The sequence below is a fragment of the Montipora foliosa genome, chromosome 8 (assembly GCF_036669935.1).
Source record: "Montipora foliosa isolate CH-2021 chromosome 8, ASM3666993v2, whole genome shotgun sequence".
In the NCBI taxonomy this organism is placed as follows: Eukaryota; Metazoa; Cnidaria; class Anthozoa; order Scleractinia; family Acroporidae; genus Montipora; species Montipora foliosa.
Genome location: NC_090876.1, coordinates 23,192,264 through 23,207,263, shown reverse-complemented (window position 1 = coordinate 23,207,263; position 15,000 = coordinate 23,192,264). Strand labels below are relative to the sequence as shown.

General features: G+C 39.1%; 1 protein-coding gene across 1 annotated transcript in view; it reads left to right on the top strand.

Moving 5' to 3' along the window:
* LOC137967957 (sacsin-like) overlaps nucleotides 1–15,000 on the top strand; it is a 40,588-nt gene that overhangs the window by 9,701 nt on the left and 15,887 nt on the right. The window contains 4 exon segments of the mRNA XM_068814559.1: nucleotides 704–770; nucleotides 1,300–1,400; nucleotides 6,054–6,164; nucleotides 7,820–7,967. Of these exon segments, the coding sequence (XP_068670660.1) occupies nucleotides 767–770; nucleotides 1,300–1,400; nucleotides 6,054–6,164; nucleotides 7,820–7,967 (364 nt within the window). The 5' untranslated portion in view covers nucleotides 704–766.

The window sequence follows — 15,000 nt, the reverse complement described above, 5'->3', positions numbered from 1 at the left end:
GGGACTTCGTTTGCTCACAAAAATAATCCTTCAGATCAAGTTTGTGATCCTAAAGGAAGAATTTGGAGGAAAATGGTCCGAGGGTATTAAGATTGGATGTACAGCGAAGGAACGAAAAGAAGGAACAGGTGCACGAGTCTTGAAAGTTATGGTTGCTATCAGCTATGAAAAGGGAGTTATTATGTGTGAACCCTATGAGAAAATACCAGAATCATATTCCGAAAATTTCATAGACAGAAACTTTAATCGTATGTTTGAACTTGCAGACAAGGGACCGGGGCGTATTTTTTTCAAGACGGTGATCCATGTCAAAATTCGGCGGCTGCAAAGAGAGCCATGAGTCGCACTCAGGCTGAGTTGTTGAAATTGCCCCCAAGAAGTCCGGATTTGGCTCCTATTGAAAATTGCTTTCACTTTGCAAATAATTCACAACGAGAAGAAGCCAAAGTGCACCGTATCACAAGCCGGAAACGTTCCAAGAGTTTAAAGAGCGAGTCATGTGTTCAATAGCGGGAATTCCCTTAACGACAGTTAACCATTTTATTGCATCAATAGAAAGGAGACTATGAGATTATGTCACTGTGCTGGACAAACCCTCAAGATCCCTTGGTTCCGCCTAAATCAGAGCTGAATACTGCCCGTGATTTAATAGCGTTCTCGGCAAGGTTGTTCCTCTTTAATAATCGGAGTCTTATCTTTCCAGATGTACAGGACCTGATTAAAAACAGGAATAGAAGTTGACGTTTTCAAAGTTCCTGTGTCGCCAATGGGTAAATAACGTCTTGTTGTTATTGCTCTATTAATGTAAAACCAGAAAACCAAAAACAATACTAAGGTTTTTTTCTGGTGTTTGTTTTATTGACGACGTTTTTCTTTTAGGGCTCGGGGTGCCTCGCCCCACGGCTGATGATCAGATTAGGCTTGTACAACTGATTTGATATTAATTCATTTTAGCAAACCCAGCAGAAATAGCATTGGCGATAACCGGATGGCACATATAAATACCTCCACAGCTATCTCCAGGGAAATGAACCCCGCTACATCATTGAAATATAACCTGCTTGTGGCATCCTGCTCAGTCATCCTAAGGGTCCACTTCAAAATTCACTTTTCGAGAGGACATTTGATCGTGCTGCTCCAAGGAAGAAGATACTTTTCCACTTGAATTGTGCAAATTTTCAGCCGTTGTTCATTTTAAGTTTGACTTCTTTGAAACAAGTGGCCCTGTAGATTTGATATTGCGGCTGTTGTAAATCTTCCTTGTGATTGCAATCCGCTCATGTCACTTTTTATTTTTAGCGCAAAAGGAAAGTCGGCGATTTGGCTTGATTCAGCCAACGCTAATGCAACAGTTAAGAAAGATCCTAGATGAATACCCGGATGATGGACAGATACTCAAGGTTTGTAAAAAGGAAAAAATACGCATCGTTGTATTAGTATAGGTAATAATGTACATGACAAAATTACTCGATTCTGATTGGCTGAGAGCAGTGCAGTTTCTTTTAAACACAGTGCAAAAAAAAAAAAATTAATTTAGTCCAAAAAATAGTTAATTCAGTGTAATTTACTCACAGAATTATTGCTTTTGATTGGCTAATAAACAATATGGTTTGGTAAGAGCCAATCAAATCTTTTGTTTTGAAATCAAGCGCAAGCCGGAGATGACGCAAATTTACGGAGCAATTTTTTTTGCGTGATTACGTGATACGGTGCGTTGCTTCTGCTTAACCATCTCGAAGTTTTTCATCTAATTATTAATCACATATTTTGAGTGCAGTTTGGGATAAATGAGCACTAATAAACGTTTCAAAGACGTACGAAATACGGGCTTGGGCAATTTGTAGTCTTTTTAAAAAATTACAATTGCTTATTTATTCCAAATTGCTCGAGAAAAATCATGTGATTATACATTAATATAATTGACATGAAAGAATATCGAGAAAGCTTGTCGTAACTAAGCAGAAGAAAGGCATGCGTATCACGTCATCACGCAAAAAATGCGTCATCTAGTAAAGGCCACAATCCTGTTCAAAACTGTTAGGACAATTCCCACTTTTCCCCCTCCCCCCATTACAACGTTGATTTTTCACGGTCTCCGAAACCAAGATCCGTTTATCGATCGCTCGCATGTTTTAACAATGTCTGGGGGTAAGGGGGCGCAAAAAAGGCAGTTAAAGAAGAGCACGCGTTCCTCATATAACGATGGAAGAATGTCCCGAAATCTTTTGACCCGGATTGTAGCATTTGATTGGTTATCGATCTGTGGCTTTCTTTGATCATTGATCAGTTATAATTCCTGGTTTGTTACGTCTTTTTGCACTGGATTACTTCTTTTCTTCCCAGTGTTGCCTGAAAACTGCATTTCTATTCGCCAATCAGAATGGATATATATTTTTTTCATGTATAATCACATGATTTCGAGTGTAATTTGGAATATATAAACACGAGTATAATTTTTTAAAGACGAACAAAATTGCGCGTAGGGTGAGTGCAATTTGAAGTCTGAAAAAAATTACAAGTGCTTGTTTATTCCAAATTGCACGAGAAAAATCATGTGATTACTTACTAATAATATTCATGAAAAAATTCGAGGTGGTCAAAAAGCAAAACAACGCTCGCGAATTACGCAAAAAACTGCGCTATAAATTGGGTCATCCAGGGCTCGCGTTTGATTGGCTATCTCTCTCTTTGTTTGCTCATTGACCAATCAGAATATTTGGTTCATTACGTTTGTGAAGCTTTTTTCCCAAATTCCAATTGGTTCTTGAGAAAATCCATCCTGAAGTTGGCCAATATAATTTTTTCTTATGCATGCCACCCACTCGGAGCACTATTCAGAATTTTGAGAAAGCCTCACAAACTTTAATTTGTTGGCTTATTATCGCCTGAGTGTAGTTCGTTTGGATTTCTGTGTTAACGCAGAGGTTATTAACTCAGTTGGGCAGAAAGGGTTAGTTTCGCCTTTTAACTTTTTCGAAAAAGCGCTTTCGAAAAATTTCTGAAAAAAGAATCCCTGAAAGTTAAAGGTATTTTCAAGTATTTCATTTTATTATGTACCAGTGGTATAAAGTTTACTTGGGTTTCTTTAAAAACAACGCAAACAAGAGCGATTTTCCGAAAGACACCCCTGAAGGTTGACAGTAAGCTTAATTACCTCATGCTTTTCTGCAATATGTTACCTGAAAACTGCTGTTCTCTTAGCTCAACAAAATGAAGTTACCAGTATTTTTTCATGAGTATTATAAAACGTTAATATATATAGTAAATATACATGTTTAATAGCCGTGTTTAAGGAAGCTGCAAGCCCGTATCAGGATGCGCTGTACAAGAGTGGGTATAAATACAAACTACAATTTAAACCACCGCAAAGGGCACCATCCCAAAGACGTAATCGATCCCCGAAAATTATCTGGTTCAATCCGCCGTACAAGAAGAATGTCAAGAGCAAGATAGGAAGAGAGTTTCTACGCCTTATCGATAAATTCTTCCCTGCTGGCCACAAATTGAGGAAAATCTTCAACAGAAACACTCTCAAACTGAGCTACAGTTTCATGCCGAACGTACAACAAATTTTAAAGGGACACAACCAAACTGTTCTTAAGAACTCGGCACAACCGACACAAGACCAAGCCGAAAGAGCATGCAACTGTAGGAGGAAGGAACAATGCCCCTTGGAAGGAAATTGCCTCTCTAAAGGAATCGTTTATCAAGCCCAGGTGACGTAAGCCAGCAAAACCGAAACCTATGTAGGTCTTACAGCCACGTAATTTAAAGCTAGGTTCAGACACCATCAGGTGTCGTTCAACAACGAAACGCGCAAGAACGACACAGAACTTAGCAAACACATCTGGCAGCTTAAAAGCAAAGAACAACGCTTCACCATTAATTGGAAGATCCTGGCCAAGGCGAAACCCTACTCTAATATGACAAAGCGATGCAACCTATGCACGACGGAGAAGCATTTTCATTATCACCAAACCGGAATTGGCAACATTAAACAAACGAAACGAACTAATTTCTACATGCCGGCACCGACGAAAGTTCATCCTCAGATATGGTTAACTTAACTAACTGGATTTCGTTTTTACAGCGCGCGCATACTGACACTTAAAAATTTTGACATGCTCAACGCACGTGCATAGATCTTGCGTTTTTAGAAGCGCATTCGAATATACAACGATTGATTGTAACGTTAACGGTTTTTTACGATGTTTTGTAACGGTCCGTTGTAACGGTTTATTGCGTCTTGCGCGAACAAAATGCCGATGTGTATTTTAGTAGGCTTCAGTGTATATGGAAACTAACTGATGAGTGAGCTAACTTTATGTTAGCCTTCGAAACAGATTTGTATTAAACTCCATATGTACTCAAGATCTGGGTAGTCTCTTCAAACAATTTGTTATAACAGCTCCTTCATTGTAAAGCTTTATATTGGCTCCAGCGGTGATCAGCACCTAAACTGAACTAGTAAATATACATATGTGCAGCATCCCTTCCCTCAACCTGAAGTGTATTTGTGTGGTTACCACTATTTCTTATTCCCGCAAGTGTCTGTTTGGGAGACGTGCGCATTTACTCGAGGCTGGCGCATTTACAGAATACGGGCTACTCTTCGCGCGTTGTATTGGAAAAGTAAAAAAATCCTGCAACGCCTAAACCAGCCTTCATTGTGAAGATTCCTAGATTTAGGTTTGTAGTTAAAAAGTGCCATCAACTTCGATCAATTAACGATATTTCAGTTAATCATTATGGCGCTGTAAAATGTTAGTGTTGTTACCTTTAAACAGTGAAAGTATGGATAGGTTCTTTGGTACTTTGAGTTTTAAGTTGCTGGGCGTTGGTACTTTTTTTTTTCTCTCATCTTTGGAAAAATACGGAGACAGGATTGGACGATAGTGAGTTAAACTATGTAAATGCTCTGTCCGATAAACATTCAACTTAAAATCGTCCATATCTAGAGAAGTGAGTGACAAGCATTTTGAAGTGTTCATAACACTTGTTCTCTGCCAGAAATAAGTGCACCTAACCTCGAAATATTTACTGTCAAAAAGGTTAAATAACAAACATATATTTACCTTTGCTTCTCTTGATTTTACTTGTTAGTTTGCCTCTTAATTAAGGTATGTAAGAATCATTTGTTTCATGGCCGAGGCGGGCAGAGGCATGGGCTTATTCCTTCGATGGCGTGATAAACTACTTTGCATCATAGATTTGAAAGAACTGTGGCGAAGTAAATTAGTTCTTGACGTCATTGAAGAAATAGACCCATACCTCTCACTAGCTCGGCCATGGGACAAACGAATGCCAGGTTTTTTACTCTCTCGTGCCTCATTAAGCCTATTAAAAGTAAAGTCTAGAGAAGCAAGGGTAAAATATATGTAAGGCCCCGTCCACACGAAGACGATTGTAAACGCAAACGCTAGTAAACGCATATTTTTATCTCCGTCCACACGAAGACGATCATCGTTTACGTAGCGTTTTCACCCGTCCACACGAAAACGCTCGTAAACGCATAAAACGATGTCATACACCGAAACGCACTCGATAAAAGAGACTGGCGCTGACATCTGACGTCAGCGTTTTCACAGCATTTACGAAAATATACGTTTACGGCCGTCCACACGAAGACGCATAAACGGCGTTTTTAAATTTATCCACTTTGGAGAGCGTTTTCGAATTTATGCGTTTACGGTGAGCGTTTTCATCGTCTTCGTGTGGACGGAAGGCCTAAACGCATAAAAAAGCTTGCGTTTACTAGCGTTTGCGTTTACAATCGTCTTCGTGTGGACGGGGCCTTAGACATCCAACTTTTGCAAAAGAAATACTTTGAGGTTAGGTACACTAATTAATCCTTAGCTAATAATAAACCCAACTATTGTCTTGTGTCAAATGACGCAGATTGGTCGTTGATGTTAAACCTAAATGGAGACTATTCGTTGTCTACCATGAGCGTGCGTTTCATTTTATTTTGTGCGAATTGTCAACAAACTTGCTCCCGAAGCATGTTCCTCTTGATCGCTACAGCGCATTTTTTTCTTGTTCTCGTACGCTAGGAACTTATTCAAAATGCTGACGATGCAAACGCCACTCAACTGAAGTTTCTGCACGATAGACATAGCTATCCAACCGAAAATCTCTATGCAGATAGCCTTTCAGAGTTTCAGGTAAGAATGTTTTGTCTGTTTTTTTCTTGTAAACAACATGAAACACTCAGGCGACGTTAACCTCTTTATTTATTATGGATTCTGTTATCGCAAGACGGACTCGGTAACCTGAAAAAAAAACAAAGAATACACCTAAATCAATTCAGTCGGAGTGAAATTTTATCTCACAGGGATAAACATGGAAAGTAAAAAGGGATAAGTAATTCCTTAGACGAACACATCAATAAATGATCAATTGATGAGGTAAATAAACGTGTTGCCTTTGACGTTAATTTTGATCTATGCAGTGATTGTTGTTCTTTTTCTTAAATTCTTCTCCACAAGAGCTGTGTAGCAAGCTTTGCCCTACCAGCAAAGGTATTTTCCGCATTCCGACACTGGGAAAGATATAAACATTACTTCATGGAAAATGCGCGCGTACGATTGAGTAGTATCAGAAAACGAACGAGTGAGCGCAGCAAAAGAGTGAGTTTTCTGATGCGAAGCAATGATGGCAAGATTTCCGCACAGGTCCCTACTTCATTATGCATACGCTCCTTTGTTTCAAGAAAACAATAGCGATAACAATAGATGTCTTTTGGGACTGTGGCACTTTGCTCTTTCTTCTTAGAGTTGTTTTCATAGAGTTATGTCGTAGAGTTAGAGTTAAATTTCCAAAATCCTGAATTCAGGATTTTGGACTGCCAAAATCCTGAATTCAAGATTTTGGACTTCCAAAATCTTGAATTCAGGATTTTGGCAGTCCAAAATCATAACTCTACTGAAATAAATCTATTGATTGTTAACCTCGACACCTATGTGTACAATTAACAAATCTGGTTTTCCCAGTGAGGAAAGTGTTTTGAGTTTGTCGCTTGTCAAAGCTACTGGTGCTTTGGCTTTATTTCCCTTTCCTTGCTTCTTTAGCTGTTTTTGTTTGGACGAAAGAACTTCGTCGGTTTTCTCAAACTCCAGGTCGTTTGTTACGCTTGCGGAATAGCTCTTTTTCTTCAGTTGTCGTTCCAAGCTAGCCACTAGACTTCGAAGGAAAGTCGACTCATATTCATTGCCGTCTTTAGTGCGGACGGAGATGATAAATTGGTTGATGTACTATTTAGTATTCATTCAGCTCAACCGCTGGAATAACTTCCATTTTCCTGTCTTCGACCTGCGTTTTCAAAATTCGTTCAAGCAATCGTACATCTCCTTCATTTTTTTGAGCGGCATTTTTTTTCTTTTTCTAAAATAAATTCCTCAACTGAGCAAACAGAAGCAAACCTTCCCTCGGCCATTTTTCAAAGCACGACGGTTTTTGTGCTACGGCTGTCGGAAGACGTTCCATTCGATACGTTCATTCATCACTAGTGAAATTCCGTCGTTCGCGTTGCTGATTGGACGAACGATATTTCTTCACAGTGAAAGTTTACCGTTCGTGTTCCTGATTGGCTACATTTATAATCAGTACGAATTTTATTCACTACGATTTTCATGGATAAATCTCATATCTATGAAATAATTTGTTTTGCTCCATTTTTCGCGCGGTCGGGATGCAAAAGATCGCTGGTACGGGAAACATTGCTACACAATCTATCTCCACAAAGCTGTTTTAAAGCTGCCGATTTTTAATCGCCTTGAAATGTATTGGCAGGAATGCAATTTATCTTTTTCTCCATTAGGGTCCAGCACTCTATGCTTACAACAATGCCGTTTTTTCCGAAAAAGACTGGAATGGGATTCAGCGGCTCAATGATAGCGTTAAAGCAGCCGATCCCTTCAAAGTCGGTCGTTTCGGTTTGGGATTCAAGTCCGTTTTTCACATGACAGGTAGGTTAACATATGACTGACACAATATTCCAGAACGGGAGAGGACTAGGGCTTTCCACAAGTTGCTCGGCAACTAACTTTTTGGCAAGTTTTCTTATTTCGAGCAACTTCTTTCTTTCCGAGCAGCTTTTTGCACTCTGGGCAATTTCTAGATTTCTACAAATTCTGAGATATCGGAGCAGCTTTTATTGCTTAAGTTAGTTTTAAATTGGCCATGCTCCCATAAAGGAGCATTTTTTCCCCCTGGAGCAGATTATGGGCGAAAGATGCATGCAGTCCGGCTGATAGGTCAGCGGTTTTTTAAAGAAACTACAAAGTGGCGGACGAAGATTCACACTCCACTAATTCGAGTGTTTTAGGTGACGTAGGTCATTCAGATCCTTATAAAATAGCCGCAGAAGCAGGGGCAAGACTAAGTACTCCAGAGAAAGAGGCGATTTCAAGAGAGCGCAAAATGCAAACAAATCCAGCTGACAAAAGCCAAATATCCGCAGCACAGCCGATCCAACTGTGAGTGCTTGCGTTAGCTTAAATCGGTTCAAAGGAGAGCATAGTAGTGTTGGGTAAACTGAGATGCGTCTGCAGCGAAGGCCGGTGGCTGTCCAAGATTTCTGGTTATAAACTAATACACATGGTTGTGCCATCAGAAAGGAACAGTTTAAGGTTATTGAAACGGTCGGTATAAAATGCAGACTACAATTGTAGGTATAAAATGCAGACTGCAGACTGGGTTTAAAACGCAGACTGAGGCCTAACGTGTCGATATATTTTCAAATGACCTTAGGGCCATGACCTGATGTCGGTCTCGTTTTCTCTGCCGTGAAGATTTCCTACTTAGTAGCCTACTGGGTCTATTTCATTCTAAAAGAAATATATTACCATTGAGAATTTGTATTTGTTCTTTAATCTAAAGCATAAACATTTGGTGATATGCTTCACGGTTCACCTTAAAGGGAATTCGAATTAAAGCCTTCTGACGATTGCTGAGTCATTTTCATTAGCTCGATATGTCAGACATCTTTCCCTTCCGCCTATTTTCCACAGCGGCCTCTCTCGTTTCAAACTTTCATTCATGCATACTAAATACGATTTCCGAAATCAGTCGGGCAGATGTTATGATGACACACTGACTTTCACAATGACGTCATCAAATTTACAAGGTGTTTTGGTGTAAGGCACAGATCTGAGAATTGTATCATGTGACAATCGGCAAATGTCAGAAGGCTTTAATTCAAATTCCCTTTACGGTAAAGCACATTTCCAACCCTAAAAATAATAAAAAGACCTATTTGGAAATTTTCGCGGCAGAGGAAACGAGACCGACATTGTTGCGTGACCCTATTATTGAAAATATATCGCGTATCAGAGGATGAGACAATTTAAGCCTCAGTCTGCATTTTAAACCCAGTATGCAGTCTGCTGTCTTCATTAATTTTTATACTTACAGACTGTAGTCTGCATTTTATACCCAGTTTTTAGTCTGCATTTTATACTGACCGGTCTTTAAAAAGCTTTCAAAACACAAAGACCTTGAAATTGAAGCAACCAGGATGTATGAGGTGCGCACAGACACTGGTTCGATAGTGAGAGGAGCGCTTGAAATCTTAAAAAGGGCCAAAGGATGATGGCTTGATCATGGCCCTTGTGAAACTTTGGCAAGAACATGGAAATCATTATGATTATAATGATGATGGTTATGGTGGTAAATACTTTGACTAACTTAGATGCATTAATGTAGTCCCACATGAGGAGGAGTTTTGTTAAAGAGCTTTTTGACCTGACCTAGGAGGGGGAGAGAGACTTCATTGTCTTCCATTGTTTTCTCCTGGTTGAATCATCAGAGCAGGGCTGGCGCATTGGTGAGAGCACTCGCCTTCCACCAATGTGGCCCAGGATCGATTCCCGGATTCTACGCCATATGTGAGTTGAGTTTGTTGGTTCTCTACTCTGCTCCGACAGGATTTTCAGGTTTTTCCACGGGTAAGTTTCCACGGAAGTTGTCCTCCGGTTTTCCCCTCTCCTCAAAAACCAACATTTGCAGGCGTCGCTCAGTTGGCTACTGCGCGGCTTTCGGAGCAAGGGGTCCCCAGTTCGATCCTCGGTGACTTCAACGTCTGTTTCCACCTTCCTCTGATCCGTGTAGCTATAGCTTTAAATATCCGTGAAACGGAGCACTGACAGAGGGAAGGGGGTAAAAGGCGCACCATCGGCTTCCATTGATTCCACTTTCGTAACTGAAGGAACTACCGACGTTAAATAAATTGACCTTAATCTCATTGAAATCGAACTCGAGTTGGTTGGCGTTCGTGCCATTTTAAAGTTTTTGGAAAACGCACCTCAGAAAAGGACGGTTGATTCCTTGCTAATCAAACTTACAGCAAATGTTGATTTGTGTGAATGCCATGAGCCATTCTGCTCATCAATCCTTTTCAACGCAAAGGTTGCTGATTTCGTGAGACCACCAGAGGGCCGGTTTACGCTTGGATTTCTTTTAGGCAACATTTTGCGGAAATATTTGGTAAATAATAATTGTATTTGCTGTATTTCAAAATTTGTTGGCTCAGTGTCATTTTGTGGGTTAGCTTTGTATTTGACCGCTAGTACACAAATTTTTTGGCCTTTTTTGGCTCTCGCTTGTTGGAAGTTGTGTTAGCGTGACTGTTTGGAGAAATTATTATGCTGGGTTTTTCTCGTGTCAAATTAAACTATCCTTGTTTGTGGACTTCTTGAAAGTAAGTTTGTAAGTTTGCCTGTCTCTGTCCTGTGTTAATCAAATTATTTCGTTGGCCTACCTGTAAAGTCTGTGACAGCCTATTGAAGCAAGAGGGGGGTATTTTCGTGAGCCATGATCGGACCCTTTTGTTTCTCGTGAAACGTTAATTTCTTTTTTCTTTCATCGTGAATCGAGATTTTATTAATTTATGTGAAGCGTGATTGAAGCCTTTTTTTGTTTTGTGACATGTGAATTTGCTTCTTATGTCCGTGAAAAAGAATTATCTACAACCATAAGAATGAAGAGCTATCTACCCCATTTCCGGACACAGCTAGTGGCTGCCGTACTGAATCCTTATCAAGCCTGACTTCCTGTCAAAGGTTAAAAAATCTGGGGATGAACCTTTCACCAGGGCTCCCGTGTAGGTTTCGTCAGTTCCCTGGGTCTTGTGGGAACAGTTTCAATATGACAGAGGGTTCGGAAGACTTGGAAGTGACATGTCTATTGCCCATCATACTCAATTTCTATGTTTTGGATAAAGAAACCAATCAAAAGTTTCAAGTGCACAAAAAGAAGAAGAACCAGAGGGGTAAGAAAATGATAGCGCCTAGGAATCGAGTCAAGAAGTTGGAGGGAATAACAGAGATCTGAATTTTCTTTTTATGGCTCCGAGAACACGATCGGGACGTATCATAAGTACGTCATTTAGGGCTGTTTTGGGGCCATAAGAGGTAGTTCTGAGGCCTCAGTTATTAAGCTGTTCTCACCTCCGCGAAAAAGCCAAATGTTTGTCCGTTACTCGAGAAAATGCAGTTTTAGCACGTGAAACGCTAAAAGCCCGATTTAGTTTATGTGAAACGTGATCTTAACCCCCCACCTCCCTATATCCCCCTCAACCAAGTGATAATAATTACTGGCCTTTTTTGTTTGTGCTGTTAACATCTGCGTTGCCTTGTCTTTAAAATTTGTCTTATTGTAAAATATTTACTTAATAAAATAATAGTAATTATATATTTATTATATTAATTTGATAAATATTAATAATATAATATAATATAATAATATAAATAATAATATAATTAATAATTAGTAATAATTTATTAAGTGTATAGTAAGTAATTTACAGGTACATGTACCGTAGTGTAAGGCCAATTCAAAAGTTCAACCTGTCAATTTCTTTTGTCTCGACATCTATTATTTTTCTCTTTTTCATTAAAGTAATATATGACATTTGTTCAAGGCAAATGATCAAGTACAGCAAACTTAAATTGTTTTCTAGCGTTGCTGCTATTTCCAGCTGTTATTGTCTGTAAATTGTTTTTGTCTTTTCTTGATCCAGTGTACGAAGTGATTTTACATATAGGGCCTCAGTTTAAAGTAAAAAGAAAAGAAACTTTCAAGTGTGATGACAATTTGCCTTTTCCTTGCTTATTGTATTTTGCTTAACCTTGGCATAAGACAAAATTATTCTTTCCACTGTACATTTCAAGATCCTGCTTACTTGGCAACTGCTGGTATTTTGTTGACACCTTCTGCATTGCCATTTCCACTTCTTGATGGTTTGTATGTTATTGATATTTTTAGCACTGGGGAGACCTTTGATGCAAACTCCAGATCATTTATAGAATTGCCACTCCTTTTCCCTATTTTAAATATCTTTCACTGGTTGTACTATGTAAAAAGTTATCCTTGTGCATAACATCTGAAACTAAACCACCCTGGCTTTCTCTTTAGCAAGTTAATGAGGTCTAAAACTTTTGTAACAAGAATTCAAATGTTCACATAACTGGCAAATGACACATTTTTACATTTGCACCATGAAAGATCTAAGGTATCAAGTAAATGCAACATTCATGATTACAAGTGATTTGTATTTGGTTGTCATGCTCAACCTCATTCCCAGGGTGAATCAATGATGAAATGATATATGAAATGGATCATATATGATATATCATTTCATCATTGATTCATTCCCCACGGGAACATTAGAACCCACAAATGACCAGCTCCCAACGTTAGTGGCTTCATAGCTCAGTTGGTTAGAGCGTCGTACCGGTGTCGCGAGGTCACAGGTTTAAGCCCCGTTGAAGTCCTGAATTTTTCAGGCTTCTCTACGCAATTGCAAAAATTGCGTTCATAACTGCGAAGATCATAGCCTCACTTGATTTCATATCCGCCGTTCATATATGATCCATTTCATATATCATTTTATCATAGATTTTACTCTGTCTAACGCCAGACGATTTTACTCGTGAATGGGAGAGGTACTAGGGCTTTAATGACCCATTAAAGGAATGTGAAAATGAGGCATGTTCAAGAAAATTTGACAACATGCTCAGGTAGTATGAACTGAAATTTTAATGTCATATCTGAAAACCTTGATAAAATTAGAGTGAGTGAAAAACACAATGACAGTTTATCAGCAAGAGGGCACAACCTCTAAATGGTAAGCTCCAGCAGATCATGTAGCAGTTCTAGATTGGTATTCTTAACGCCACTCCACGTATTGTGACCTGTTTACAATGCAACAGTAAGGTATGCTTGAGCAGTGATATCACCTGCAAGAAACACAAGTTTCTTTCATAACCTATTCTCAGTGGCATGCAATGTGTACATCATTGTGATGGAACTATTCTCAATCACCTTAGTAATGTGTTATTCCAGCCATTTGTTTAAAATCAATATTAAATTTTAAAGATAATGAGTACAAAGAGGCTCAACATACTGCAAGAAAAATCTCACAGTCGTGCAACCAGATATTGATTCAATCTTAGCATCAAATTTAGGGAAGGAAGGGGAGCAGAGGGTACCAGGGTAGATGCATAGGGCTAGAAGTGGTGGAAATAACATTGGTTACCTCAAGGGGGTGTGCGTAATGTGAAAAAGGGTTGGAGTACGGTTCTTCAAGGAATACTAAGCTTCATATCATTTCTTTTATCATTTATGAACTTCAGCCGTACGTCATAAAATGTAGGTGCCACTGGGAACACAATGTAAACAAAGGGGTGAAGATCGGGTGGATACTCAGATAGAGTACCCAGAATTGAAGGGTGTAAATACCCAGCTAAATGAATTACTCGTTTAACATTTCTTGAATGGGTTCATACACCTTAGTAGTTGAAATTATTCTCGTCGAAAGTCTTCTGTTTTCATATGTTAAAGCAGTTAAGTTGTATTATTTTCCTGCTTGCATGATGTAATTTAAAAAAATAAGTAAAAACAAACTATTATGTTTGTTGACTGTTAATTATACCAAAAAATACGTAAAAGGTTTGCTGATATTCGAAAAAAGTAGTAGAGTGCAAAACTCACCATTGATGATCACTGGTGCCGTTGCGGCAGGTACAAAACGCAGGTCACAGGTCAGAGGTCATTGTTTTACCTATACAGAGAGTATCCTAAACATCATAAAAGCTAACCTTAGGCCTAAAAACTTTTCTTTAGGTTTAAGGTTAGCTTTTATGAATGTTTAGGATACTTTTTTTTAGGCCTAATCAGGCCTGAGGTTAGCTTTTACGAATGTTTAGGATACTTTCTGTATTAGTAAAACAATGACCTGTTACCTGTGTTTTGTACCTGCCGGGTGCCGTTGTCCACTGTTATATATTTGGTTCTACTGTCTTTAAAGGGATTGATGAGGAGAACCACACACACTGGTCATTTGAAACTCGGCACTCATTAAGTTCAATGTATTATTTACTAAACCTCCTATTCTGGAATCAGTGTGTGACCTTATCACCCCGCGAGTTGCCCGAAACCGATAAGTTTCGTACAAACTACTTTGTGGCTGCATAGTAGTACCTTTTTAACTCCTCCTGAAGACTTTTTTAAATCTTGATCCTAACAGCCATGATCGCAAATGGTTCATTCACATTTTAAGAAGGCTATGCCATTTCGATCAAAGTATAAGAACACCCACATACCAAGAAAATAAACACATTTTTCAAAATTACGAGCAAAAAAATGGCCGCCATGTTGATAAATCATTGATGCGTGTCGTGACGTCATACTGGTACCGATGAGTGAACCGTTGTCAAGGTGGAGTCTCCCCCTCACTCCTGACCTGACCGGAAGTCATGTTCAAAGTTTGTTGTCGGTGAATGGAATAGACCAAGGAACCATCAACAACTAAACTCATCATGAAAATAGCCATCCAGTCCTCTCTAGGGCTTTCCACAAGGTTCTTGAGATTTCCCAAAAAGTTGCCCGAAATTCCTCAACGAGTCTCTCAAAAGTTGCTTCAGCGAAAGTCAGATGTTACTTTTTGTCACGAAAGTTGTCACGAAAGTTGCTCTTCTTTTATTCGGTCTGATGCAAAAA